The following is a 26,477-nucleotide window of genomic DNA, read 5'->3' on the forward strand; positions in this document are numbered from 1 at the left end:
ACCAGAGACTTGAGGCAAGGCTGGAGACCAGAGACTTGAGGCTTGGGGTCTTGAAGCTCCTCCTGGGCAGGGCGCGGTACTCCATTCGACGGAGGAAAGGGACAGGAAGGGACAGAACCAACCGCAGGGTAACGGCAAAACGGCCTGACTTACCTGGCGGAGGCAAGGGACAGGAAGGGAGCTAGGTACAGGGTGGCTCCAGGACGAGACTTCAGGCGAGAGGAGGTGAGAGTTACCAGCAAGACAAGGCAAGGCTTCAGGCAATGCACAGTGAGACAAGAGCTTCAGGTGAGGCGAGAGTTACCGGCAAGACAAGACAAGACAAGACGAGACAAGACAAGGCTTCAGGCGAGAAAACAGAAGGCAGGGGAAGGGATACAAGGAATAAGGACAAGAACAATCTAACAGCCACACCCTGGTCTATAGAGGTACTTATGCAGCCAGCCCCAATGAGAATCAGCTGCCTCAATTAGTGCTCAACAGAAATAGAAACAAGGTAGACAGGAAAACCTGGAGCAAGGGTCGATGGACCAGACCGTGAACCGGAATGCAGACTTCATGGACCGGAACATGACAGTTGGCTTCCTGCACTGGTGGGAATTCAGTAATGTCGGAACAGCCCAGTGCCTTACTAAGCTTACCTGAATGGCTAACACCAGAGGGCACAGTTTTAACGTGCTTGGAAGTAGATGATGTATGGGGTAAGTTTTCTATGCAGAGAGTGGTGACTGCATAGAATGGGCTGCCGGCGACGATGGCCGAGGTGGATACAATAGGGTCTTTTAAGAGACTCCTGCATGGGTACATGGAGCTTAGAAAAATAGAACGCTACGGGTAATCCGAGGTAATTTCTAAAGTATATTCGGCACAGCATTGTGGACTGAAGGGCCTGTATTATGCTGTAGGTTTTCTATGTTTCTATAAACGATATCTTTCTGATATTTTGGTGAGCAGTAAATTGTGAAATGGGATAGAGTTCTGAGATCAGACATCATTCAAGATAAGGTGAGAGTCAAAATGATCTATGAGCACAAAAATCCAGGTACAAGAGCAAAGTGGAAAATCTTCACACAAATTGACTAATATCTCAGTTACAATAGTCTTTGTGTAAATTGTTCATCATTGGGAAGTCTAGGTAGGATGTGGTTGGTCTGCAAAGGCTTTGTGGAGGGAAACGTCTATGAAAACAGAGGAGCGCCCCAAAGAATGAATGGCAGTTAAATGTTAGAACCCCAAATTCCCCCCTCAGCTCCCCCCCATGCATAAGCAGCAGCAGAGCAACGACCCTCCTCCCCCACCAGCAAAAAAAGCATCGGCACCCTCCCCCACCGAACACTCAAGTGTGCAGCAGAGCATCAATAAGGACACAGACTTACAGTACCCCAAAGACTACTCATTCACCTGGTAATTCGACATACCCCAGGCTCTCTATCTCCCTGAGGGGAAAAGAGGTGCCCCGTTTCACAGTGAGAGGGGAGATATAACAAACAACTCACTGATTTACAATGTTAAAAGTTTGTTGCGTCGCTTCTTCCGAGTTCTGTGCCCAAAGAACTCGGGTCTCTGGGCACATAGCCAGCTTGCTGCTTTCGATCTTCCGCCTCCCACAATGCACCAGTTTCCTGTAGTGGCACCGACCTCGAGTCCTCCCTCCTCCAGAACCACGAAATACTGGAACACTGAATGCATGCTAGTCTTCTAGGCTGCGTCCTTGGCGTATCGAATAACGGCCGGTCGTAAGACCCCAAGAGCAGGTCCCATTCCTGCCAAGAAGGGAAGTCAGCGTGTAACTCCAGGTCAGAGTCTTCAAAAGAACCCTGAAAGGGAAAAATAGAGATATTAAAGATAGAAATAGAGCTGTTTCCAAAGATGCAAGTAAAGGAGTTGCCCTTAGGGCAACTAAAATAAAATGTTCTCCTAAAATGAACATACTTCTGCCCTGAGGCCATGGACCTCTCTTTTCCTGGAACCAGTTTGGGACTCCTATGAAATCAGTCTCCCAGCATTCCCTTTTAGTTATAGATACTGTGAGGTTTAGAAGAAGGCTGGAGTCTGTTCTCAAGATGCTGATGTTAATAGGGTATCCCTGTACAGAGGCACATAATAAAACAGACATTAAGACATAGGAGCAGAATTAGGCCATTCAGTCCATTGAAAATGCTCCACCATTCTGTCATGGCTGATCCCGGATCCTACTCAACCCCATACATCTGCCTCTCGCCATATCCTTTGATGGCCTGACCAATCAGGAAACAATCATCTTCCTCTTTAAATATACCCACGGACTTGGCCTCCACCACAGTCTGTGACAGATTTGCTATTCTCTGGTTAAAAATAAGACCCTCCTTACCTCTGTTCTAAAAGGTTGCCCCTCAGTTTTGAGACTGTGCCCTTTTGTTCTGGATACCCCTACCATAGGAAACATCCTCTCCACATCCAACTTATCTAGTCCTTTCAAAATACAGTAGGCCATAGTCAGCATAGTTTCCTCAACGGGAAATCTTGCCTGACAAACTTGTTGGAATTCTTTGAGAAGATCACACGTAGGGTAGATAAAGGGGATGCAGTGGATGTTGTACATTTGGACTTCCAGAAGAAATTTCTTCTTTGAAAAGATAACAAGAAAGATAGACAAAGGAAATTTGCTTGAATTTTTGGAAGGTCTTGGACGTGGTGCCACACATGAGGCTGCAGCTACAAGCCCATGGTATTACTGGAAAGATTCTAGCACGGATAAGCCAGTGGCTGATTGGCAGGCGGCAAAGTGTGGGAATAAAGGGAACCTTTGCTGGTTGGCTGCCAGTGACCAGTAGTGTCCACAGGGGTCTGTGTTTAGACCGAATCTTTTTACATTGTATGTCACTGATTTGGATGATGGAATTGATGGCTTTGTTGCAAAGTTTGCAGATGATACAAAGATAGGTGGAGGGGCAGGTAGTTTTGAGGAAGTAGAGAAGTATTTGGACAGATTTGAAGAATGGGCAAAGATGTGGCAGGTGGAATACAGTGTCAAGAAGTGTTTGGCCATGCACTTTGGTAGAAATGAAAGGGTTGATTATTTTCTAAATGGAGAGAAAATACAAAAATCTGAGGTGCAAAAGGACTTGGGAGTCCTTGTGCAGGATTCCCTGAAGGTTAATTTGTAGGTGGTGTCTGTGGTGAGGAAGGCAAATGTGATGTCAGCATTCATTTCAAGAGGACTAAAATATAAAAGCAAGGATGTAATGTTGAGTCTTAGCCCTCACTTGGACTATTGCGAACAGTATTGAGCCCCTTATTTTAGAAACGATGTGCTGAAACTGGAGAGGTACAAAGGATTCACAAAAATGATTCCAGGATTGATGGCTTGTCATATGAAGAGCGTTTGATGGCTCTGGGCTTGTAGTCACTGGAATTCAGAAGAATGAGGGGTGCTTTATTGAAACCTATTGAATGGTCAAAAGTCTTGATAGAGTGGATGTGGAGAGGATATTTTTTATGGTGAGAGAGAGCAAGACCAGAAGTCACAGACTCAGCATAGGGGGCATCCTTTGAGAACACTGCTAAGGAAGAATTTCTTTAGCCAGAGAGTAGGGAATCTGTTTAGAATTTGTTGCCACAGGCAGCTGTGGAGGCTATGTCTTTTATGTATATTTAAGGCAGAGGTTAATAGGTTTTAGATTGGTCAGGGCATAAAGGAGTACAGGGAGAAGGCAGAATATTGGAGCTGAGAAGAAAACTGGAATCGCCACAATGAAATGGTGGAGCAGACTCGATGGGCCAAATGGCCTAATTCTGCTCCTATAGCATGATCTTGAGGTCTTACTGTAAATAGCAATAACAATGAGGTAAGTGTGAGTCATCAACAAAAGTCAAGCATTGCCCTGAAAGCTCTCATCCGTGTTGGTGAACAAACAGTGACATCACTGTGAGCACAAGTAATGCCAGCAAAATGTCAGATTTGCAGCAGTGAGAAGAATTGTCCAGGCTAATTTTCTCATTTCAGCTTGAAACAGTTGCTAGCACAATTACACTAGTGTTAAAGCTCCTCTTATCAATCACAAGGCACACATTCAACTAATTTCCAGGTTGTAAAGATTTCTGGGTAACAGATTGCATTTGGATTTGAGAGTGGAAGTAGTAAAAAACCTGTTTGATGCCGGTCATAATGGCACCTTTATACAGTTTACCCATTGAAGCCCTGAAGGCAAGCTCAGCAAAATCTCTTCTCCAGACACCTTATCCAAATTTGATTTATTTTCTCATGGCTAATTATTCTCCATGCTCCCATCGCTTTCGATCTACCAGTTCCTTTAGATAATCTGTCTGGTTCTACTGTATGTCTACAGTTTGTGGTAAATATTGTGATCATCATCCTCATCATCCTTTTCTAACAGCTACATTGCATTTTTAAGCAGCAGTTTGCTTGTGCGTTACATATGTCCGTTGTATACTCTGGGGTTCAGAAAGGATATTTAAGTTATATTCACCTTGTGCCTATTTTTCCCTTTCCTTCAACTCAATGCTCACACTGTAACCAGGTAGTATATATTATTTATACGTTATATTTAATGTGCCTCGTTCATCATCCCATTACCTCCATACTTGATCAATTTTTCTACATTCCGTTATCTCTCACCAATGAACTATCAGGGCTAAGTGGCAAGAAGTAATAATCATTTTAAAAATGAAATAAATCACCAAGGCTGTATGAAGTTTTTGCACTGAGCAAGCAGAAGATGTATCTTAATAGCATTAATAACGATATTATTAGTTATATGTCTGTGATACATTCTAATCTCTGGTTGAGAAGGGAGTACTAAACAGTGGTAACTCATATCACAGCTACATTATTACCTTACTCTGGTGACACACGGTCAGCTTATCATTAAATGTGAAAACAGCTTGCTAATCTGCTGCCATTCTTTTTGCTATTAGCACGGCATGAATGAATTTAACTTACAAACATGGAAAACCTACAGCACAATACAGGCCCTTTGGCCCACAAAGCTGTGCTGAACATGTCCTTACCTTAGAAATTACCTAGGGTTACCCATGGCCCTCTATTTTTCTGAGCTCCATGTACCTGTCCAGAAGTCTCTTAAAAGACCCTGTCATATCCGCCTCCACCACTGTTGCCAGCAGCCCATTCCACACACTCACCACTCTCTGCGTAAAAAATGCTTACCTCTGATATCTCCTCTGTACCTACTTCCAAGCACCTTAAAACTGTATCCTCTCATACTAGCCATTTCAGCCCTGGGAAAAAGCCTCTGACTATCCACACGATCAATGCCTCTTATACAACTCTATTAAGTAACCTCTCATCCTCCGTCGCTCCAATGAAAAAAGGTCGAGTTCACTCAACCCCTTCTCATAAGGCATGCTCCCCAATCCAGCAACATCCTTGTAAATCTCCTCTGCACCCTTTCTATGGTTTCCACGTCCTTCCTATAGTGAGGCAAGTACAACTTTTCGATGTAATCCACATTAGGGTACGAAAGGAGACCCGAATACAAAAAATATTCATAAATTGCACTGTCAAGACGCACTTTCCATGCACAGAAATTACACAATGTTTGGACCATCTGTAACTTTCCCATTGCTTGCAGTGAAAGATGCACTGAAAGGAAATGTGGTTGTGTATCCAAACTAACAAGACAAGACATCTCCAATATCACACACGACAGAAATCCTATATGCAGTTTGCCTCTCCTAATATATACCGACTTCTGAAGCGCATCATATGATTCCATTTTCATATATTTAGGTGTTAGTGCACAAGTACCTTATGTATAGAATTTACAGAAATAGTTACTTGCTCACAGTCTGCTCATTGAACTGTTTAAATAGGGCTACACTGAACCTAAAGGAAGGGGTAATTTTGCAGAACCTGTCCTTGCTTCTTTACATCTTTCCTATTCTACATCAGTTATTTTGATCGTCTATTCATGTTTCCCTCATTTGTTGCTCCAGCTTACATCAATAGTATTTACATTGACCATTCCTATGCTGGTAAGTTCCATCTTGTCACCAGCCCTCAGCACCGGAATCCACCAAAGCGGATAGGGACAGGGACTGTTGTTGGTAATGCACGGTTGCCGGGATCTGCATCCGAGTCAGGGGTTCTGAAGGGAGTATCATTCGGCTCACCCGAACTCCCTTTCTCACTGGTGAGCCCTCCCTTTTGGGCCGCTGAGGGCAGGTATCCCGGAAATGTCCTGGCTGGCCACAATAGTAGCAATCCCCAGCTCTCCACCTCCGAATTTGTTCGGCTGGGGCAGGAGCCACACTGGGAGCGACTGGGGAAGGGGGTCTGGCTGAGACTAGTAAGGTGCACTGTGGCCTTTCCCGAGGAGCGGGGCAACTGGTTCTCTCTCTCTGACGCTCCTTTAGTCAATAATCTAATCGAATGGCGAAAGAGATCCGAGAGTCCAGACAGTCCATGTCGTCCCTCACAGCCAACTCATCCTTTATCTTGTCCGAGAGGCTCTGTCGAAACACCTCCCGTAGGTCTGCGTCATTCCACCCGGAGTCTGCGGCCGAGGTCCAGAACTCAATGGAATACTTGGCCACGCTTTGCGAGGCTTGACGAAAAGTAAGCAACCGTTTCGCGGCATCCTTACCGCGAATGGATTGTTCGAATACTTTCCTCATTTCAGCGACAAAGGAGGAGTAGGAGGAACAAATCTGTGGTTTGTTATCCCATATCGTGGTTGCCCAAGCCAAGGCATCCCCTCGTAGCAGCCCCATGACGTATGCAATCTTTGATTTATCGGAAGTGTAGGTACGTGGCTGCAGCTCAAAGACCAGGGAGCGTTGTAACAGCACCGACCTAGGTCCCCGGCGTAGGGTTCAGGCTCAGGTACATACGGCTCCTGAGGGGATGGTGTTGCTGATTCCAGGGGCAAAGCCATCCTGAGTGGTGCAGTTTGAGTAGTCAGGATTCTTGAAGGGGACGGGGAAACAGAAGCGGAGAATCGGTCCACTTGTTCACTGACCTTCTGCACATTCGTGGATAGTGTCCGAAGGTTTTCCATGATCTCCCGAAGTAGTTGGTCATGGGTGCACAATAGGTAGCCCTGGCTGGCCAGGAACGGTTGTACAGGATCCATGTGTGCTGGGTTCATCGTGGCCAGTTCGTTCTGTTTCAAGGACATGGTGGTGGTACGAACCCAAGTGCTGAACACCTGCACGGAGGCCAAGTCGGGAGGTGTTATGGTTGTAGCGAGCGTGGAGTTGGTGTCCAGAGAGAGTCTTTAGCCAAAGTCTTGGTTTTAGTAGAGAATTCAGGAACAATGCTAGCCTTAGAACTAATAGTCCTAAGAACCATGGAACGAGACCTATTTTCTATGTTTCTATGTACAAGAGTCAACCAACAAACTGGCAACTCCTTGTTGTGGTCACAGGGTCTTTACCCTGCAGTTTCTGATGGGAAGCAGGTGTGTGTAGTTGGGGGAAACTGGGAATGATTGGAATTTAAATGAGGTGATTGAGGCCCAATTCCTGAGGTGAATGGCATAGTGGGGGATTGCCAGAAGGGAACATGATGCATACCTGACAATCTGTAATAGTGCAACAAGATCATCCACCTTATTTCTTATACTTTGTGCATTGAGATATAACACTTCAAGTACTGTATTTGCTACCCTTTTTGATTCTGCATCCCTAATATACTGATACCCACCCTGCTGGCTACAATTTTGTCCTATCATCTGCCTGCCCTTCCTGACGGTCTGACTGCATGCTATCCTTACTTTCTTGCCATCTGTTCTATCCTGAGACCCTTCATTGCGGTTCCCACCCCGTGCCAGATTAGTTTAAACCCTCCCCAACAGCTCTAGCAAACCTGCCCATGTGAATATTGGTCCCTCTCAGGTTCAGGTGCAGGTCAAACCTCCCCCAGAAGAGATCTCAATTACCCAAGATCCTGAAGCCCATCCCCCTGCACCGGTTTCTTAGCCATGCATTTATCTGCCAAATCATCCTGTTTCTACCCTTGCTAGTATGTGGTACACGTAACAATCCAGAAATTACTATCTTGGAAGTCCTGCTTCTCAGTTTTCTGCCGAGCTCTCTGAATTCTCTCATCAGGACCTCTTTGCTTTTCCTTCCTGTCATTGGTACCAATATGTACCAAGATATCTGGCTGCTTTCCCTCCCTCTCTAAAATGCTGTGGACACAATCCGAGATGTCCCTGACCCTGGCACCTGAGAGGCAACATACCATCTGGGTATCCCATTCGCATTCAAAGAATCCTCTGTCTGTTCCTCTGACTATTGTCACTATTGCTTCCCCCCTTCTCCCTCTTTCCCTTCTGCACCACGGACCCATGCGCAGTGCCAGTAACCTGTTCTCCATGACATTCTCCTGGGAGGTATTCAAAACTGTATATTTATCTTTGAGGGCAATGGCCACAGAGTTGCTCTGCGCTAACCACATACTCACGTTTCTATTTCTCCTGACAGTCACCTAGCTACTCAACTCTGCAATTTGGGGTGAACTCTTCCCTGTAACTCTGATCAATTATCTCCTCACTCTCCCGTACAGGCCAAAGATCATCCAGTTGCTGCTCCAAATCCCTAACAGGTCTTCAAGGAGCTGCAGCCGGATGCACTCCATGCAGATGTAGTTCCCTGGGAGACTCTGAGTCCAGCATGAGGAACACATACTAGAATGGTATGGAAGCAAGAGAGTAGATAGTTAGGGCCTTAATGAAGATTTTTTTTTATCTTTACTAGCCATGGGCAAGATGGCAGAAGACTAGAGGATAACTTATGTTCTTCCTTTAAGAAGGGCATCAGGGATAAAGTAGGTAACACCTGCCACTAGACCTTACCTCCGAGGAAGAGAGATTATTAGAGAAAATCCTAACCGTTAGGATTTATTTCTGTTTTGAAAGACGTGGCTGGATTATTGATGGTCAGTATTGAGAGATAGGCTGTTTTTCCTGGAACGAAGGGGACTGAGGAATGATCTGGTAGAGGTATAAGGCTAGGTAGATACAGTAGTTAGAATTTTATCCCATACAGGACTGTCAAAAACAAGACAGCATAGTTTTAGGGTAAGAGAAAGGCATTTATTAGGGAAATTTAAGGGAAAAGTTTTCTTTACAAAGTTTTGATACTTAGACCTCGCTGTCAGTACATTGTAAGATATTTGGATAGACACTTAAGTATGCAACAGAAAGACCAGAAAATCTGCAGCTGCTGGAAATCCAAGCAACATTCACAAAATGCTGGCGGAACTCAGCCGACCAAGCAGCATCTATGGAAAACAGTAAACAGTCAACGTTTCAAACTGAGTTCCTCCTGCATTTTCTTGTGTTACTTAAATATGCAAAGTAAAGAAGGGTACAGATATAAAGAGTGGGCAGAAAAGATGGTCCCTTTAGAACATGGAGGTGAAGATGTATCTTGTGTAACAACAGAGTTGAGATAACGGATGTTATTTATTTGTTAAGATATTGTGTGGAATAGACCCTTCCAGCCCTTCGAGCTACACTGCCCAGCAACCTCTCAATTTCATCCAAGTTTAATCACGGGACAATTTACAATGACCAGTGGTACATCTTTGGAGGAAACCGGAGCAGCCAGAAGAAACCCCGGAAGTGATGGAGGAACGTACAGACTCCTTACAGGCAGCAGCAGGAACTGTACTTGGGTTGTCTGTACTCTAAAGTGTTGTGCTACTCTACCATGCTCTGCTACTCTACTCTACATTGGAAGGGTCATCATTAGATCAGATGTAAAGGATTCAGAACATGTGGGAAAATGAAACAGAGTCCTTACGGGGAGTACTGTAAGAAGAGATTTGGTGGAGGTAACTATGACAGTCTGTAGTTTGTAATGGCTGTTGGTCAATAATCTATGACCTGACTTGGAGAAAAATATGTCAAAAATGATCAGATATGACCTTTTGGAAGTAAAAGCAATGTGGAAATTTGAAGCAAAGGTAATAAAATGTCAAGTTCTGTATGAATGCGAGAAAGAGCACCTTTCAATATATCAAGGAAGGAGACTGTCGTGGACACTGTGTGCAATGTTATACCATCCGACTCACATGAGAATGGATTTTCTTTGCAATTTCCCTGCCTGCCCTTTCCTCCGGGTCATCAGTTTCCTGCCCACTCATCCTTTTCCTTGGTTCTGATGGAGTCCATGGCATGGGTATAACTCCCACCCATCCCAGAACTAATGAAAAAGTGTAGGTCAATAGCTCTAGGCAGACCTACATCTGTCCCACACTAGCTTTTTATCCACATATTCATTCTCTTGAACTGTTTGCATGAGAATTTCCCAAGCAGAAGAGAAATAAAAAACATTATTTGGTGTACAGAGAAAAGTTGTCCAATATTTGAAAGACTGAAGTTTTTTTGGCAACTGATATGGCTTAACGGTATGGCAGTTCAAATCTATCCCATTTTTCAGAAGGTAAAGAAAATAAAATGATGTGTTTTGAGAACAGTGTGAAACTAGAAGAGGCTTCAATAACCATGTTCTTCAGACTTTATACATCTCAGCAAATGTCAGGCGCCAAATACAGCAAAGTGTAAGTGTAATCCAAGCACAATGTCCTGTAGAAGGGAGTGGTAAGCAGCAATGTGAATTTACCGAACTGGATTCCCTTTAAGTCCCAGCAAAGTCCCAGTAGTAATTAGGAGGTATGTTGGGAGTTGGATACAATGGAAAGAGTTTTTCAGAAATTTCCTGAAAAACTCTGGGAATAAATTCAGTGCTGAGTACATTGATTTTACTGCCACCAGCTCAATCCTTGGTGATGAATGCACTCTGCTGGGCATGACGCAATCCGCACTCCGGTAAATACAGATGAAATCTATATGCGATTAGACAGAGCAAGAAAAGTCTCTGTGGAATTGGGACAATCAAAGAATTCCCATATTTGATCTTGTTTTCTTTGAAATGCTGATGAAGCCAGTGATGGACTGGAGAAGGTTGGAAGGACAAAAACAGATGCTGATTCAAGGAATGGGTGTCAGGACTTCATTTAGAAGATCTGGGATCACAAAAGGAAATCTTTTATTTAACCTAAGAAGGCACGCAGAGTGAGTGGAGTCACCTTGTTAAGTTTCTCTGTTACATTGCACATTATGTACAACTGATCTTCTTTGTCAGTTTATTTTCTCATATCTTCATCTATGCTATTTTTTTGTTCAAGAAAGAGAATAGAAATAACCCTGGGAATTACAGACCAGTAAGTCTTATGTCAGTGGTGGGCACACTACTGGGGAGGATACTTAGGGAAAGATTTATGAGCATTTGGAGAAGCATAGACTGATTAGGGTTGGTCAACGTAGCTGATTGAAGGACAAGTCATACATGCCTCACCAAGAAAATCGAGTTATAGAGTCATAGTCATAAAACACTACAGCACAGAAACAGGCCATTCGACCCATCGAGACTGTGCTGAACTATTATGCTACCTAGTGCTACTGACCTACACCTGAACCATAGCTCTCCATACCCTTCTCATCCATGTACCTATCTAAATTTCTTTGAAATGTTGAAATCAAACCTGAATCTACCACACTCTCACCACAAAGACATTCCCTCTCGTGTTCCCCTTGAACATCTCTCCTTTCACCCTTAACCCATAACCTCTAGTTCTAGTCTCCCCCACCCTCAGTGGAAAAAGACTGCTTGCATTTAGACTATGTATCCCTCCCCCTCAATTTTGTATCCCTCTATCAAATGTCCTTCCACTCTCCTACACTCCTATTCAATCTTTCCCTGTACCTCAGGACTTCAGGTACCAGCACATCTTTGCAAATTTTCTCTGCATTCTTTCAATTATATTGATACCTTTCCTGAAGGTAGGAAAGATATTGATAGCTTTCCTTCTTTGAGAGAGTGACAAAAGATTTTGATGAAAGCAGAGCAGCGGATGTGGTGCATATGGATTTTAATAAACCATTTGACAAGGTTCCCTATGGTAGACTCAAGAGGCATGGGATCCAGGGAAACTTGGCTGCATGGATTCAGACTTGACTTACCCACTGAAACCAGAGTCTGGTGGTTGACAGAGTATATTCTGCCTGAACGTCAGTGATTAGTGGGTTGGTTAAAGAGTCAACATAACACTGTGAGCCAAAGTGTTCCATATTCTGCCCTCCTACCAATGGACATTCACATTCTTGTACAATTCCATTCCTCTGCCTGTGACACCATCACCAAGTACCCTGCCATTGCAATCTGTTACCTCATTCATTGAATTCACAACAAGCACAGCACGTGACAGCAAAGGAGGGAATTGGAGATGGACCTCCGCAGAACTATACTGCTGGAAGAGCAGATGCTGGAGGTCACTTAATTTTGGTATCACTGGCTGTTGAAAATGGAAAGCTGTCAGCTATCAGTTGACTCAATGTATTGCAAAGTCCTTATTACTTTGACTTGATCTCAATTGCTAGTTAATAATGTCATCTTCATACTTGCAAACATTTGCTTTTACAGAAGTCATTCCTGTCTTTTGTCTTTACCAAGACTTTCAAGCATTACAGAGGAAATGGAATCTCAAAACTGCTGATGCCTTCTGAGGGTCCAGCATTTTAGGACTCCTGTCACCAGTGAAGACACACACTCTATAATGAGCCTGCTGATTCTAATGGGTTGGGTTTTCAGTTGCTAACTCACACTTCACCAGTAAGCAAGGGCTGATGATTGTAAAATAGCTGTAAAAAGTGCACATTGCACATTCTGAACAGACACTTTATTCCTGGGCCAACAGTGAAGACAAAAGAAATTGAGGATTTTCAGGCCATCCAAACATACTGCTCATGATTGCAGAGAGGACTGAAGAGACTGAATCATGCATGAGCAGAATGGTAATGCTGAGAAATACAAGGATATTTTCTCATATAAACTGTTCAGTCTCTCAGAACCATGCCTGTTAATTAAATCTGTGCCAGCCTTAAGGGCAATGACATTTCTTTAGCATTAACCTTTCAAGTTCCCCGCTGTTCAGCTGCTAATCAGCACAATGCTTTTAACGAGCCCAAAAGAAGAAATATACTAGAAAAGGACCGAGTCATTGAGAGCTCAAATTCAGAGGGCTCCAAGTCTTACCTGTGGCCTCAAATACCAGTCATTACTCAACTTAATGCCTCATGTCCTCTGGCTAAGCTTACACAAATACAGATAGAACAGCTCATGCCAGGTCCCTGACTGACTCTTCAAACAACAATCTGAGCCGTGAACTGAGTAACCTGTCTCTACGTGTCCCTTAATCATGGAGCTACACTGCACAGGAGTATTCAATAAGTGGAATGAAGCTTTGCAGTTGCATAAGAGTATAGATTGTAAAATGTTCTGTTGTGAAGTTCAACGATGAATTCTTTAGTTCAGTCAAATAAATAGTTATTTTGTACTTTTTTTTAGAAGGTAACGACAGGATTCCCACTAAAATTAATGTTTTCACTTGTTTTTAACATTCTGGTTCACAGAAAGTCATGCACACAAGGAAACGCCACTCAGAACTCTATAATGAACTAAACCAGAAGTTCCACACTTTGGACAGGTGCCGAGAACCCGAACTCTCAGGATTGAAGGTGAAGGTGAATCATTTATAATGATCATTACTGAACCTGTCCTAAAGATTTGTATTATATTTCATTGTGCAGTATTTTAATAAATGATGCCAACAATCTTCGTGATTTCCGTAAAAACTTAGTCATGACATTTCTTTACCAAACTGTACAGACGGCTAACTCAACTGTGTACATAAGGATTCACTGTCCATCATCAAATACTTCAAGGTATAATATTAAATAATATTTGAGCTTTTTGTAAGCAGGAATTAAAATATATAAGGCCTAAGAAATTTTACATCATATTTCCTACCACCTTTTCGTTTAAAATGATTTCTTCACAAATAAAATGGATTCTGCCTTTATAAACTCACTATTGGGATTAAAGCTGCCCATGAATCCTTGCATCTTAATTGATGATTCAAAAAAGAGCTATGATTTAATTGACTTTATATTTCATAAAATGTTGTAGGTTGCACTAATTACCCCTACATTGTAAGTTATAAATAAAATGGACAAATATATAATATTAACACTGGGACTATATTATATTACTGTGCTCTGATCTGATCATTCCTGGCTTATCACATGAAATTTGCAATTAATATGTCCCTCTTTACTTAACCTATCATTATGAATAAATAGTGCAAAGAAATAGATTGATATTGATGGTTGGCCTCAAAAGTGGAAATAATTAAATGCCTTTGTCTCTGCCTCTTTCACTTCTGCACTGATTAGTTCCTGATTGATTGAAGGAGCCCACAGAGTAATCAACCCAACACGCTCACGGATACATTCAAAGCCCTCTCTCTTCACAAACTTAAGTAATCCACAGGAAGTCCTAAATCACATCCAAAGCTCTAGAGAATATACGATTGAAGTAACTGAGAGAAATAGCTGGACAAAATTTCTTCTACATTTTCCAACACTCCTGTTCAATAACTTTACACCTGGGAAGCTAAACATATAATTTTAATGTGCCTTCCACTCTCGCCACACCAATTCCAACCTTACCATCAACCCTTAGACAAATGGGTGCTCTTGTAGTGTGGCACAGTGATCTCTACCTTGCTGAGGCCAGGCATCAACTCTCAGATATCTCCTCACACCAACCTCTTGATGAGAACCCACTCCAGACCATCAGAAAACTGTCTCCAACACCATCACTGACCTCATCAACTCTGGAGAACACCTGTCCATTGCCACCAAACTCATAGTTCCCTAACCCCCGCACTGCTCACTTCTACCTCCTAGCCAAGGTCGACAAACCTGACTGCCACACTGAACTCATGTCCTCATATTTTGATTCCATTCTAATCCCCTTCATTCCCACCTACATCCGCATGCTCTTGATCTCCTCACTAACTTTCAATTCCAGGCCCTGACTGCCTCATATTCACCACGGATGTTCAGTCCCTATACACTTCCTGTTCTCAGGATGTGGCTTTCCTTTCTAGAACATCAGAGATGTCTTCCTTCTTCAAAGAATAGGGTTTCCCTTCCTCCATTATTGATGCTGCCTTTATCTGCATCTCCTCCATTTTACCACCATCTGCACTCACCCAGTCTTCCCGCTATCTTAACAGTGATAGAGTTCATCTTGTCATTGCCTACCACCCCATCAGCCTCCGCATCCAACACATCATCCACTACAACTTCTGCCATCTCCAAAGGGACCCTACCACTAAACATATCTTTATCACAACCGCCCACCTCCGCTTTCAGTATGGATTGCTCCCTCTGCAATTCCCTAATCCATTCATCCCTCCCCATTAATCTCTCTTCTGGCATGTATCCCTGCAAGCAGCCCAGCTGCAGCACCTGCCCATTCACCTCCATTCAGAGCCCCAAACATCCCTTCCAGGTGAGGCAACACTTCCCCAGTGAATCTGCTGGGGTCGTCTATTCTGTTCGGTGTTCCCAATGCAGCTTCCTTTACATTGGTGAGACCTGTCATACATTGGCGGACTGCTTTGTCGAGCACCTCCACACCGTCTGTGAAAAGCAAAACTTCCTGGTGACCAAACTTTTTATTCCCATTCCCATCCCCATTCTAATATGTAAGCCCGTGGCCTCCTCTTGTGCCAAGTGAGGCCACCCTTAGGGTGGAGGAGCAACACCTTATATTCCATCTAGGTAGCCTCCAACCTTCCAGTAAAAGATGCTTCCCTCCTGCTCCCTCTTTTTCTATTCCTCACTGACCTTTTACCTCTTCTCACCTGCCTATTACTTTCCCCTGGGTCCCCTCCTCATTTCCTTTCTTCAATGATCCACTCTCCTCTTCTATCAAATTCCTTCTTCTCCAGCCCTTTACCTTTCCCCTTCACCTGGCTTCGCCTATCAGCTACTAGCTAGCCTCCTTCCCCTCCCCTCAACTTTTAATTTTGGCATTCCTTTGCCTTTCCTTTCTAGTCCTGAAGAAGGGTCTCAGCCCAAATCATTGACTGTTTGTTCAGCTGCCTGACCTGTTGAGTTCTGTAGCATTTCATGTGAGTTGCTTCGGATTTTCAGAATCTCTCCTGTTTACGATTTTATTATGTTGTGTGTTTCATGAGGAAAGTAGACAATACCACAAACATGCAAGGGAATCTAGCAGCAAAAGAGAGTACATTTTGAAAATTAAAGCAAATATCTTTTTGAAGCTTAGTGTGAATGTAGTAAGCCACACATAATGTTCCTGCTGAATGGGTTCTTTGTTCCTTTCATTCATTCATTTCCTGGTGGTTCACCACATTGGCAAAACATGAGAGGTCTCCCACAACACTGCCAGCTTTGTTTTGGTTTAGAGCAGAAGACAGAAATAGGTGCACAAAAACCCGTGTAGATGTGCATCTTTTTCCTTAGTTTAGTTCTGTCAGCAGAGAAATGCTGTACTGAATTAGACACAACATGATACTCAAGATTAGTAGTTCAACATATAGCAGTAATCCTTTATTCCCCAGTGCCTGGGCTTTTGCCACAAGTAATTTGAATAAGATGCATTATCTGAACTGAGAGAGAAATTCTGTCAAGTGTAAATATCAAAACTAAAATCTGTATCAAGCCTAAATGATGATGATTCCCTGCTGTGAACCCTTTTAGTTTAGTAACAGATAGAAAATTGATGAGTATGTAAGCAAGAATAAATTGCAGGGCCATATGAAAAGAGGAGAGATTGTTGGACTGATGGAATTGCTCTGCTGGGAACTGGGAATAAATTTCAGGGGTTAAATAACCTCCATCTCATTTATTATAAGTAAATTAACTGCACTGAATATGACATATGCTCCTCAAAACTCATCTTAATACAGAACAGAAAAACTATACACAGAATCAGTGGTTTATGATGGCATTTCTGGGATTGTGAAGACGATGTGTTTCTTTTTCATATAATAACTGGCTAATCAGTCTAATGTTGTACAATATTTTCTAAAGCATGCATTCCCTGACCATCAACATTCCTGTCCAGTATCGCTCTCTATCCAACATATATAGTTCAGGCCTTGTCCAATGTATCTGTCGCATTTGTTTCAAACATGGTTCTTAGGACAGAAAATATCGCTGGGCTAGAACATCCGCAGCTTCTTCAATCACATTCATAAAGGTAGAGGCAGGGCTCTGATTTTCAGTTCAAATTATCATGTACCTCATGCAATATTGATATAGTAACAGCTAGACTGTTTGGCTTTAAATCTACACAAACTCATTTTCTTATATATATTTTGGAAATTACTGATTTATTTTGTCCTTATATATTGCATGACATTTGATTTTAGACATAGAGATCCATTGAGATATACAGCATAGGAATGGGCCTTTCAGCCCACCATGTTTATACTAACCTTTTCCCTTCTGCACTGATTCCATTTGCCATTATAGTTCTATGTCCTTCTATACCTTGCCTATTCAAGTGTTTGAATGTGTCATAGCTGTAATTATTCTTGACTCCACCAGTTTCTCTGGCAGCGAATTCCAGATGTAAACCATTTTGTGTATAATAGAAAATCCCTCAAATTCCCTTTAAAACGCTTTCCTCCTATGTCCTTCTGCTCTTTATCCCCCTACCATGGGTGTCTTATAATTTTATTCAACTCTATCAGATACCCCTCAGCCTCCTTCACTCTAGAGTAGACAGACCCTCCCCATCACAAAGCTATTCAAATTCGGGCAATGTGGTGGTGAATATCCTCTGCATTTTCTCCTGTCCCATCACGTCCTTCCTTTGGTGTGGCGATCAGAACTGTACATGGTACTCCAAGTGTGGCTTAACATAGCACAACAACTTTTTATATTCTGTGCTAATGAGAATTCTATTTGGCTTCCTTCACTGTAATATATGGATCTATTTCTTTTGAAGCAATGACCCCTCCCCCCCTTAGCACAAGGTATTGATCTGCTGTCTGCGCATATGATGTTGTCTGTTCTTTCTTGTTGCAATGTGAATACACCAGTTAAAGCCATCTCCCTCGTGCGTGCTTTTATTTAATCAATATGTAGTTGTGCACAGACACAACAAATTGGTGACAAGTACGAACATGAGTGTCAGAAAATATCAGGAACTGCACAAGCAATTATGGCACGATTATGGGATGAAACAGCAAGCATTAAACAGAACAGAGGCGGCCATCACGAATGTTAACAATGGTGTGAGTACAGTGCCTAGTAACAATGAAAGACGCGCTGAATTTAAAGTGAAAATAAGGTATTGATGGCTACAGTCAGGAAATCTGATGAATTTGAGGGTGTTAATGAAGGCTGGGAGTCGAATATCGAGAGGGTTGAACTATATTGTAATGCGAACAGTGCAGAGGAGCAAAAGAAAGCCCCTGCACTTCGTAGTTTAGTGGGTGCAAGAATGTACAGTCTCTTACAGAATCTAGTAACCTCTGAAAAACCAGCAAGCAAGACAATCAACAAAATTATCACGATTTACAAAATCACTTGCACCCTAAACCACTGGAAATAGCTGAGAGATTTAGAATTTACAAAAGCAACCAGTTAAAAGATGAAAGCCTTTCTGAATACCTTGCAGAAGTGCACAAACTTTCCCATTGCTGTGACTTTAGAGATTGACTTTCTGATGCTTTAAGGGACAGGCTTGTATGTGGCATGCATAGTCAAAGCATTCAAATGAGGCTACTGTCAGAAAGAGACCTAACTTTAGAACGGGCATTGACATTGCAATATCGTTAAGAGACTGCTAGCAAATGATGCAGCAGAACTACGGAAAAGGAGGTTAGAACGTGAATGCACAAAATGTCCCTGAATGATGCAAAAAGCCAAAAATGTTATTGATGTGGCAAATCCTCTCAAGATGCAAATGACTGTTGGTTGAAAGAAAAAGTCTGCAGGAAGTGTCACAGACAAGGTCACATAGAGAGAGTATGCAAGGCGGACAAAAAGCACAACTGACTGAAAAATCTCAAACACAAAACTAAGCAAATACACAAAGTTATCAAATGTAAAACAGAATCAGACAACATAGGGTCTGACAAAGATGAACAGTCGTACCTAGAACTGCATAGTATTACTGAAGCAGATCGCAATATGATATGGATCACAATAGAAGTGTCTGGTTTAAACTGAAAATGGAGCCTGTTTTCTGAGATGCCATTTGAGAAGACCTCAATGATGCTAAACAACTACAGAGGCAAAAAAGTGTCTCCCAAAGGCAAACTGAAAATAAATGTGATGTATGAAGGACAAGCACAACAATTAGAGCTTTATGTGTTGAAAAGTGGAGGGCCAGCACCTTTCGGATGTGAATTGTTGAGAAAAATCCAACTAGGCTGGCACTCAATCAAGGCTCTCAATGTGCCTTCATCAGGCAATGGCAGCCCAAGCGGTAGCTCTAACCAGAGACTGTCACAGTGTTTAATGCTAATGAGAAGGTGTTTGAGAAAAGGATTGGTAAACTCAAAGGCATGAAGGCCAGAATTGAACTGGGTGGAACAGCAACACTACGATTCCATAAAGCGAGTCCAGTGCCTTATGCACTATGTCCTGAAGCGGATGCTGAACTACAGAGTCTAGAGGTGTTTGGAATTCTCCCCAAAGTTGCATGGAGTGATTGGGCCATGCCCATTGTCCCGCTGATCAAGAGAAGGCCACATCAACCCTGTGCTGCATACTGTGCAGTATCCCCTGCCCCGAATAGAAGACATTTTTGCATCATTGGCAGGCTGGGAGAGGTTTTCAAAGATTGACTTGTCACAAGCCTATCTGCAAATGGAGATTGAGCAGCCAAGCAGGAAGTTCCACACAATAACACTGACAAGGGACTGTTCCAGTATAAATCATCTTGTCTTTCACATCGCATCAGCCCCAGCAGTTTGGCAAAGAGCAATGGACTAAGTGCTCCAAGATATCCCAGGAACACAGTGTTACCTTGATAACTTCACCGTGACTGGCAAGAATGGAGAAGAGCACCTCCAGAACCTTGGTAAGGTGTTTACAGGCTGAGAGAATAAGATCTGTGCACAAAGAGAGAGGAATTGCATTCTACAAGTGAAATCTCATCGTGGGCATGTCATTGACAGGCATGGCTGACATAAGTCACAAGAGAAGATTGAAGCAGCGATACTGGCACCCAAACCAGAAATGTGTCACAACTCAGGTCATACTTGGGTCTTACTTGGCTTCTCCCGAGCATTGCTGCAGTGCTGCATCCATTGAACACATTGTTACAGACAGGAACAAAGTGGGAATGGTCAGGAATATTTGATAAAGCATTCAAGGAAACAAAAAGACAAATCACATTCAATGAACTGCTCACCCATTATGACCCATCCCTGCCCATAAGACGCCACTCCCTAAGGCAAACACAAGGAAATCTGCAGATGCTGGAATTTCAAGCAACACACATAAAAGTTGCTGGTGAACGCAGCAGGCCAGGCAGCATCTCTAGGAAGAGGTACAGTCAACGTTTCGGGCCGAGACCCTTCGTCAGGACTAACTGAAAGAAGAGCTAGTAAGAGATTTGAAAGTGGGGGGGGACCCAGAGGATGGGCAAGGGGTATAGTGAGAGGGACAGAGGGAGAAAAAGGAGAGAGAGAAAAAGAATATGGGTATATAAATAAGTAATGGATGGAATACAAGGGGGAGGTGGGGCATTAGCGGAAGTTTGAGAAGTCAGTATTCATGCCATCAGGTTACTAGCTGTTCTTTCAGTTAGTCCTGACGAAGGGTCTTGGCCCAAAACGTTGACTGTACCTCTTCCTAGAGATGCTGCCTGGCCTGCTGCGTTCACCAGCAACTTTGATGTGTGTTACTCCTGAAGGCATTGTTGTTTTATCACATATTATAAAAGATGGATCTCAACATCCGATTGCATTTGCTTCAAGATCACTAATGAGCACAGAACACAACTATGCACAGATCAACCAAGAGCCCTTAGTCTAGTGTGGGGAATAAAGAAGTTTCACCACGACCTTTACGGACGAAATTTTATGCTAGTTTCAGACCACCAGCCCCTTGTGTCCACCTTCAATCCCAGGAAGGGAATTCCAGTGATGACTGCTACCTCGTTACAATGTTGGATGCCATTCCTAGGAGGACATTCTTATGGCATAGAATTCCAGGGTGTCAAACAATGCAGCAACGCTGATGGCTTGTCATGTCTTCCACTATTGGTAACTAAAGAAGTAAAGGCTTCATATTGTGACCGTGCAGAAGAGTTCCACACTGCACTGGTGAACCAGTTGTCAGTAACAAATTCTGAAATACAAAGGGAAACTAGAACATTGTCAAACGTCTATGAAATCACCATGCAAAGAAGGTGAGCTCCTGGTAATCTTAAGTTTCCAGAGTTCTCAGCAAGATGAGATCAACTGTCAGTATGTCAAAGGATACTGTTGTGATTCCCTCTAAATTGCACACCAGAGTGTTAAAAACTCTGCATGAAGGATACCTGGCTACAGTCAAGATGAAAAGCTATGTGTGGTGGCCGGGAATAAGTAAACAGATTGAAGACTTGACCAAAAGCTGTTCAGGATGCCACAAAGTTCAAAATGGGAGTAGCTGTCTGGGCTATTCATGGACTCTACGCTCCTGATTGCTGTGGATGCTCATTCGAAGTGGCCGGAGGTTAATACCAATGAAACCAACCACCTCAGCAAAGACTGTCTCTGTCCTGAGGATGATCTTTGCCAGAAACTGCTTACCAAAACAAATTGTGGGTGACAACAGACCACAATACACGTCAGAAGAATTCTGAATATTCAATGAGAAAAATGGCGTCAGACATTTCAAGTCAGCTCCTCACCTCCAGCAATGAATAGGTTAGCTGAAAGGTTTATCCAAACCTTCAAGAATTTCATTAAAGCAATAGACAAGGAGGACATTTCTATACAGCACAGGGTGGACAACTTCCTTTATGCGTATCAGAACTCTGTTCATGTGATGACAAATCAAGCACCTGCAATGCTGTTCAGGAGCAGGAATCTGAGACCTTCTGAAACCAGACCTACGCAGGGAAGTACAGAATAAACAGTTCAGCCAGTTGCCAAGTGAAGCAGCAAGGAGTCCTAGCACGGGATTACCGAGAAGACAAGTGGACACCCAGAAGGATAGGTACAAGAAATGGACTGCTGATGTACATAGTAGATATTGGAAGATCAGACATGAAGACATCAGCTGGACCAGATACTGGATGCTCAACTGCAGAACACACCTAAGTCGACCGCATCCAATAAGACGGACACATTACAGTCATGTTACATTGAACCTCTTGACCATGTCTGTATGCTTTTAGGTATTGAGTTGCTGCCTAATAATTGTCTGATTAGATATTTGCATTAACAAGCAGGTGAACAGGTGTACCTAATAAAGTGGCAACTGAGTGTATGTGACAAATATCACTGTTTAGAACTCCGGCCCCTGTGACGCAGTACTGGACACTGACTTCCAATTAAAAAAGTACACTTCCACCCTCCACCTCCTATCCCCAAGCCCATTTTGATTCTAATTAGCCAGCTCACCTTAGATCACAAATACCTTAATCTTTTAGATCAGCCTTCCATGTGGGACCTTGTCAAATGCCTTACTGGACCTTGTCTACCTCCCCTTCTTCATCAGTCTTCTTGGTGGCACAGAATTTTCTCCATGCAAAGGCATACTGTTGATCCCTGATCAGTCTCTGCCCTTATGTGCATAAATCCTATCCCTTCTTCAATAATTTCCCTGCTACTCACTAGCCTATAGTTCGCTGGCTTATTCCTCTTGCCTTTCTTAAATAAAGGGAAAACATTAACTTTGGTTCAGTATTCTGGTACTTTTGTGCTTAATGATAGGTAACAGCTCCTCCTTCTTAGTAGTGGCATGCTCCAGATTATCCACATACCTCTCCCTGAACATGCTATCTTCTACATCCTATTTGTGATTACAGACAGGGAGTATTAATTTAGGAACTTGCCTACGTTCCCTGGCTACATGCACAGATCTGGTCTGTAAAGGGATGGCACCCACTCTTCCCCTGACCACACTCTTGCTGCTGATAGACTTAAGATCTTGACATATGTGATTGGGTGAATTACACTTTGAAGAAAAAGAGGTCATTTTTGACAAGAAAATAAAACATTAAATAAATATCATCTCGTAGTATTTTATCTTTAATTCAAAGCAGAAATACTATTTATCTTTGGGTATACACATTTAACATTGGTATATATTCTATGAACAGAATTTAAAGTGCTTTAACTGCCAAACGCTATCTCATTTGTAACCCGATAATGTTAGTGACTATTTTTAGTATGCATTTAATTGTTCTGCAATGATACTATTCCATTCACAATTTTTTTTCTTGTTGTTTATTTTTGAGAATGGGTCTTAATTATTCCATTTCCATCAGTTTTAGCTCCCAAATACACCAGGGCAATGATAGTCAGAGACATGCATCTGAATCCAGACTTTGAATGGAGAGCACAACATTTTCAGCTGAAGATTTTGTTACTTAACATTGTGCCCTAGTTACCCCATTGGATTTCATCTTCAAAATGTGGAGGAGCACTAGCACTTCAATACACATTCTAATGACTATATAAGTAGAGCAGCAGGTATAAATACAATATATAATATAATGTTTCAGGAATTGTGTCAAAGGCATCTACTTATCTGAGAAGTATAGATAACACAGAAGAATCCAGCAGGTGAATTCATCTGATATTCATGGCATGATTGCCAACAGCTTAAGTATCAGGCAGATAATGTCCACATGAGAACAAAGAAATGCACAATAATGTCGATACTGGCACTGCTCTCTATGAGAATTCAGTAAGCAGCTCTGCCATACATCCACTTTAATCTTACTCCTGTGATGGATTCACTGGTGCTGAAATAGTCTTCAGTATCCTCAGGAGGCTATCGCTTTCCTTCTCTTGCTATTAGGTCGTGGCTTAGCCCTAATGAAAGTATTTCCTAGCCCAGCTAGAGAAACCATATTTCTTGTGATGTTTATATTAAGAAGTACTTTCTTATTTACAGCTGAAATGAACCAGCTCTAATGTTCAATTGCTTCTTGTTCTATTTTGGGAAATGGTCCTAAATCTCCACAATTAGAATTGATTTTTCTGTAGTATGTCACAGTCACATTGAGAAAATGGGTAGTGTTCTATTAGCCATCCAAATTAGAGACAGGGAGGAGAAATACCCCATGTTGTCATCTCCTGACCATTGTTTTGCAGAGCCTACAAGAATGGGCATCACTGGGCTTGCTTGTCCACAGAAGTTCAATATCTACGGTGTAGTTCTTCTGGAAAAAATAAAGAAATAAAGCATGTTTAAGTGGTACTTTTCTGTTTCTGTCATTTTGGCTTCATTGTGATTATAGAGATTAATATTTTATGTTTTATCTCACAGTGGGAGAAACGATGGAGCATTTCTTCAGCAGGAGCTGAAAAGAGCACGGCAGCTGTAAGTAGAACCTGTGCCCAGTCTGGGCCACTTGGGCACCAGATAATTTGACAGCACGTTTTTCTGCCCAAGAAGGGAATAGAAGCTAGAAATGGAGAAAGAAAGAGGAGTTGAGAAATAGTGGAACCCAGCAGATAAGGCAGCAATTGTGGAGGAGAATAAACAGTCAACATTTCAGGCAGCACATCATAAATACAAGAGTTTCTGCAGATGCTGGAAATTGTAAGTAATGAGCACACAATGCAGGAAGAACTCTGCTCATCTATGGAAGAGAATAAATATAAGTGCCCTCCTCAGTTACTCATCTAGATCATGGCTAGTATACTGCCTCAAAACCTTTACCCTGCACTATCCTCACAGCTATTCTAGACAACAGGTTGAAACTCTCCAGTTTGGCACCATGGGACTTGACCGATGCCAGACCATAGAAAGCACAGGCTACCAAAATTTCTCTCTGATTATCTTCCTCTGATCTTCTAATACAGACATTCTCAGAGTTATATAAGTGAGAAACGCTATTGGCTGAGATTGCAGAAGTTGTACTGATTGGTTAATTAGCTACAAATTAGTACAGATCTCAATTAATTTTAGATTCTGGTTCAAATTAATTCATTTGTACAGATCTGTACTACATACAGATTCAAAACATGCCAGACTTCAAGACTGCTGGTTCAGAGCTTCAACCTGTGTTCAGAACTCTATTGACTTCAAATTTGAGTACAGTCAATACCTCCAAAGATTTGCAGCTCGAATGAAGAACTTTTTCTTGACTTGTGCTAAATGTGTAGATGTTCACCAGAACAAGCAGGCCAGTGGCCACCCATTTTAATTCCACTTCCCATTCCCATTCCAATATGTCCATCCATGGCCTCCTCCACTGCTGGGATAAGGCCACACTTAGGTTGGAGGAACAACACCTTGTATTCCGTTCAGGCAGCCTCCAACCTGATGGCATAAACATCAATTTCTCAAACTTCCAGTAATGCCTCCACCATATCCCAACCCCTTCTCCCCCTCTCATGTTATCTCCACGCCTGCCCATTACCTCCCTCTGGTGCTCCTCCCTGCCCCCTTTTTCTTTCTTCCACAGCCTTCTGCCTCTTTCACCAATCAACCTCCTAGCTCTTTGCTTCAGCCCTCACCCTTAAAATTTCACATCACCTGGTGTTTCTCTGTCTCCTCCCCCCACCTTTCAAATCTATTCCTCAGCTTTTTGTCTCTAGTCCTGCTGAAGGGTTTCGACCTGAAACGTCAAGTGTGCTTTTTTCCATAGATGCTGCCTGGCCTGCTGAGTTCCTCCAACGTTTTGTGTGCGTTGCTCGGATTTCCAGCATTTGCAGATTTTCTCTTGTTTGAAATAGAGGCAGGTGTGTCTTGTGCTGCCATTCCAAAGTCTGATTCCATTGTAGTCAATAGAATCAGATCTCAGTCATGTACAGCACATCTACCCAACTTTAGTGCAAGTGACAAGGGTTATATTTCAACCCCTTGGCGACAACACACTGATTAAGACCATAAGGCATAGGAGCAGAATTAGGCAGTTCAACCCATTGAGTCTACTCCACCATTCGATCATGGCTGATTTATTTTCCCTCTCAACCCCATTCTCCCTGTAACCTTTGCATCCTTACTAATCAAGAATCTATCAATCTCTACTTTAAATATCCCAGTGACTTAGTCTTCATAGCCATCTGTGTCCACAGATTCACACCCTCTGGATAAAGAGATTTCTCCTCATCACTGTTCTGAAGGGATGTTCTTCTATTCTGAAGCTGTGCTCTCTGATACTGGATACTCCCACTATAGGAATCATGCTCTCCATGTCCACTCTATACAGGCCCTTCAATATTCAGTAAGTTTCAATGAAATCTTCTAAACTCCAGCGAGTACAGGCCCAGAGCCACCAAACGCTTCTCACACATTAAAGCTTTCCTTCCTGGGATCATTCTCATGAACCTCCTTTGGGTCTTCTCCTTTCTTAGATAAGGAGCCTAACATTGTTCACAATGGTCCAAGTGGCAGCAGTGATAGGGGACTCTATAGTTAGGGGTCAAACAAGCGATT

At 42.6% G+C, this 26,477-nt stretch overlaps 1 protein-coding gene across 1 annotated transcript in view; it reads left to right on the forward strand.

Moving 5' to 3' along the window:
• Window positions 1–26,477, forward strand: part of LOC140190525 (adhesion G protein-coupled receptor B2-like) — a 1,142,782-nt gene that overhangs the window by 1,111,278 nt on the left and 5,027 nt on the right. The window contains exons 31-32 of the mRNA XM_072247176.1: window positions 13,443–13,547; window positions 24,360–24,413. Of these exons, the coding sequence (XP_072103277.1) occupies window positions 13,443–13,547; window positions 24,360–24,413 (159 nt within the window). The remainder of the gene's footprint in view (window positions 1–13,442; window positions 13,548–24,359; window positions 24,414–26,477) is intronic.

The sequence above is a fragment of the Mobula birostris genome, chromosome 30, assembly GCF_030028105.1.
Source record: "Mobula birostris isolate sMobBir1 chromosome 30, sMobBir1.hap1, whole genome shotgun sequence".
Taxonomy (NCBI): domain Eukaryota; kingdom Metazoa; phylum Chordata; class Chondrichthyes; order Myliobatiformes; family Myliobatidae; genus Mobula; species Mobula birostris.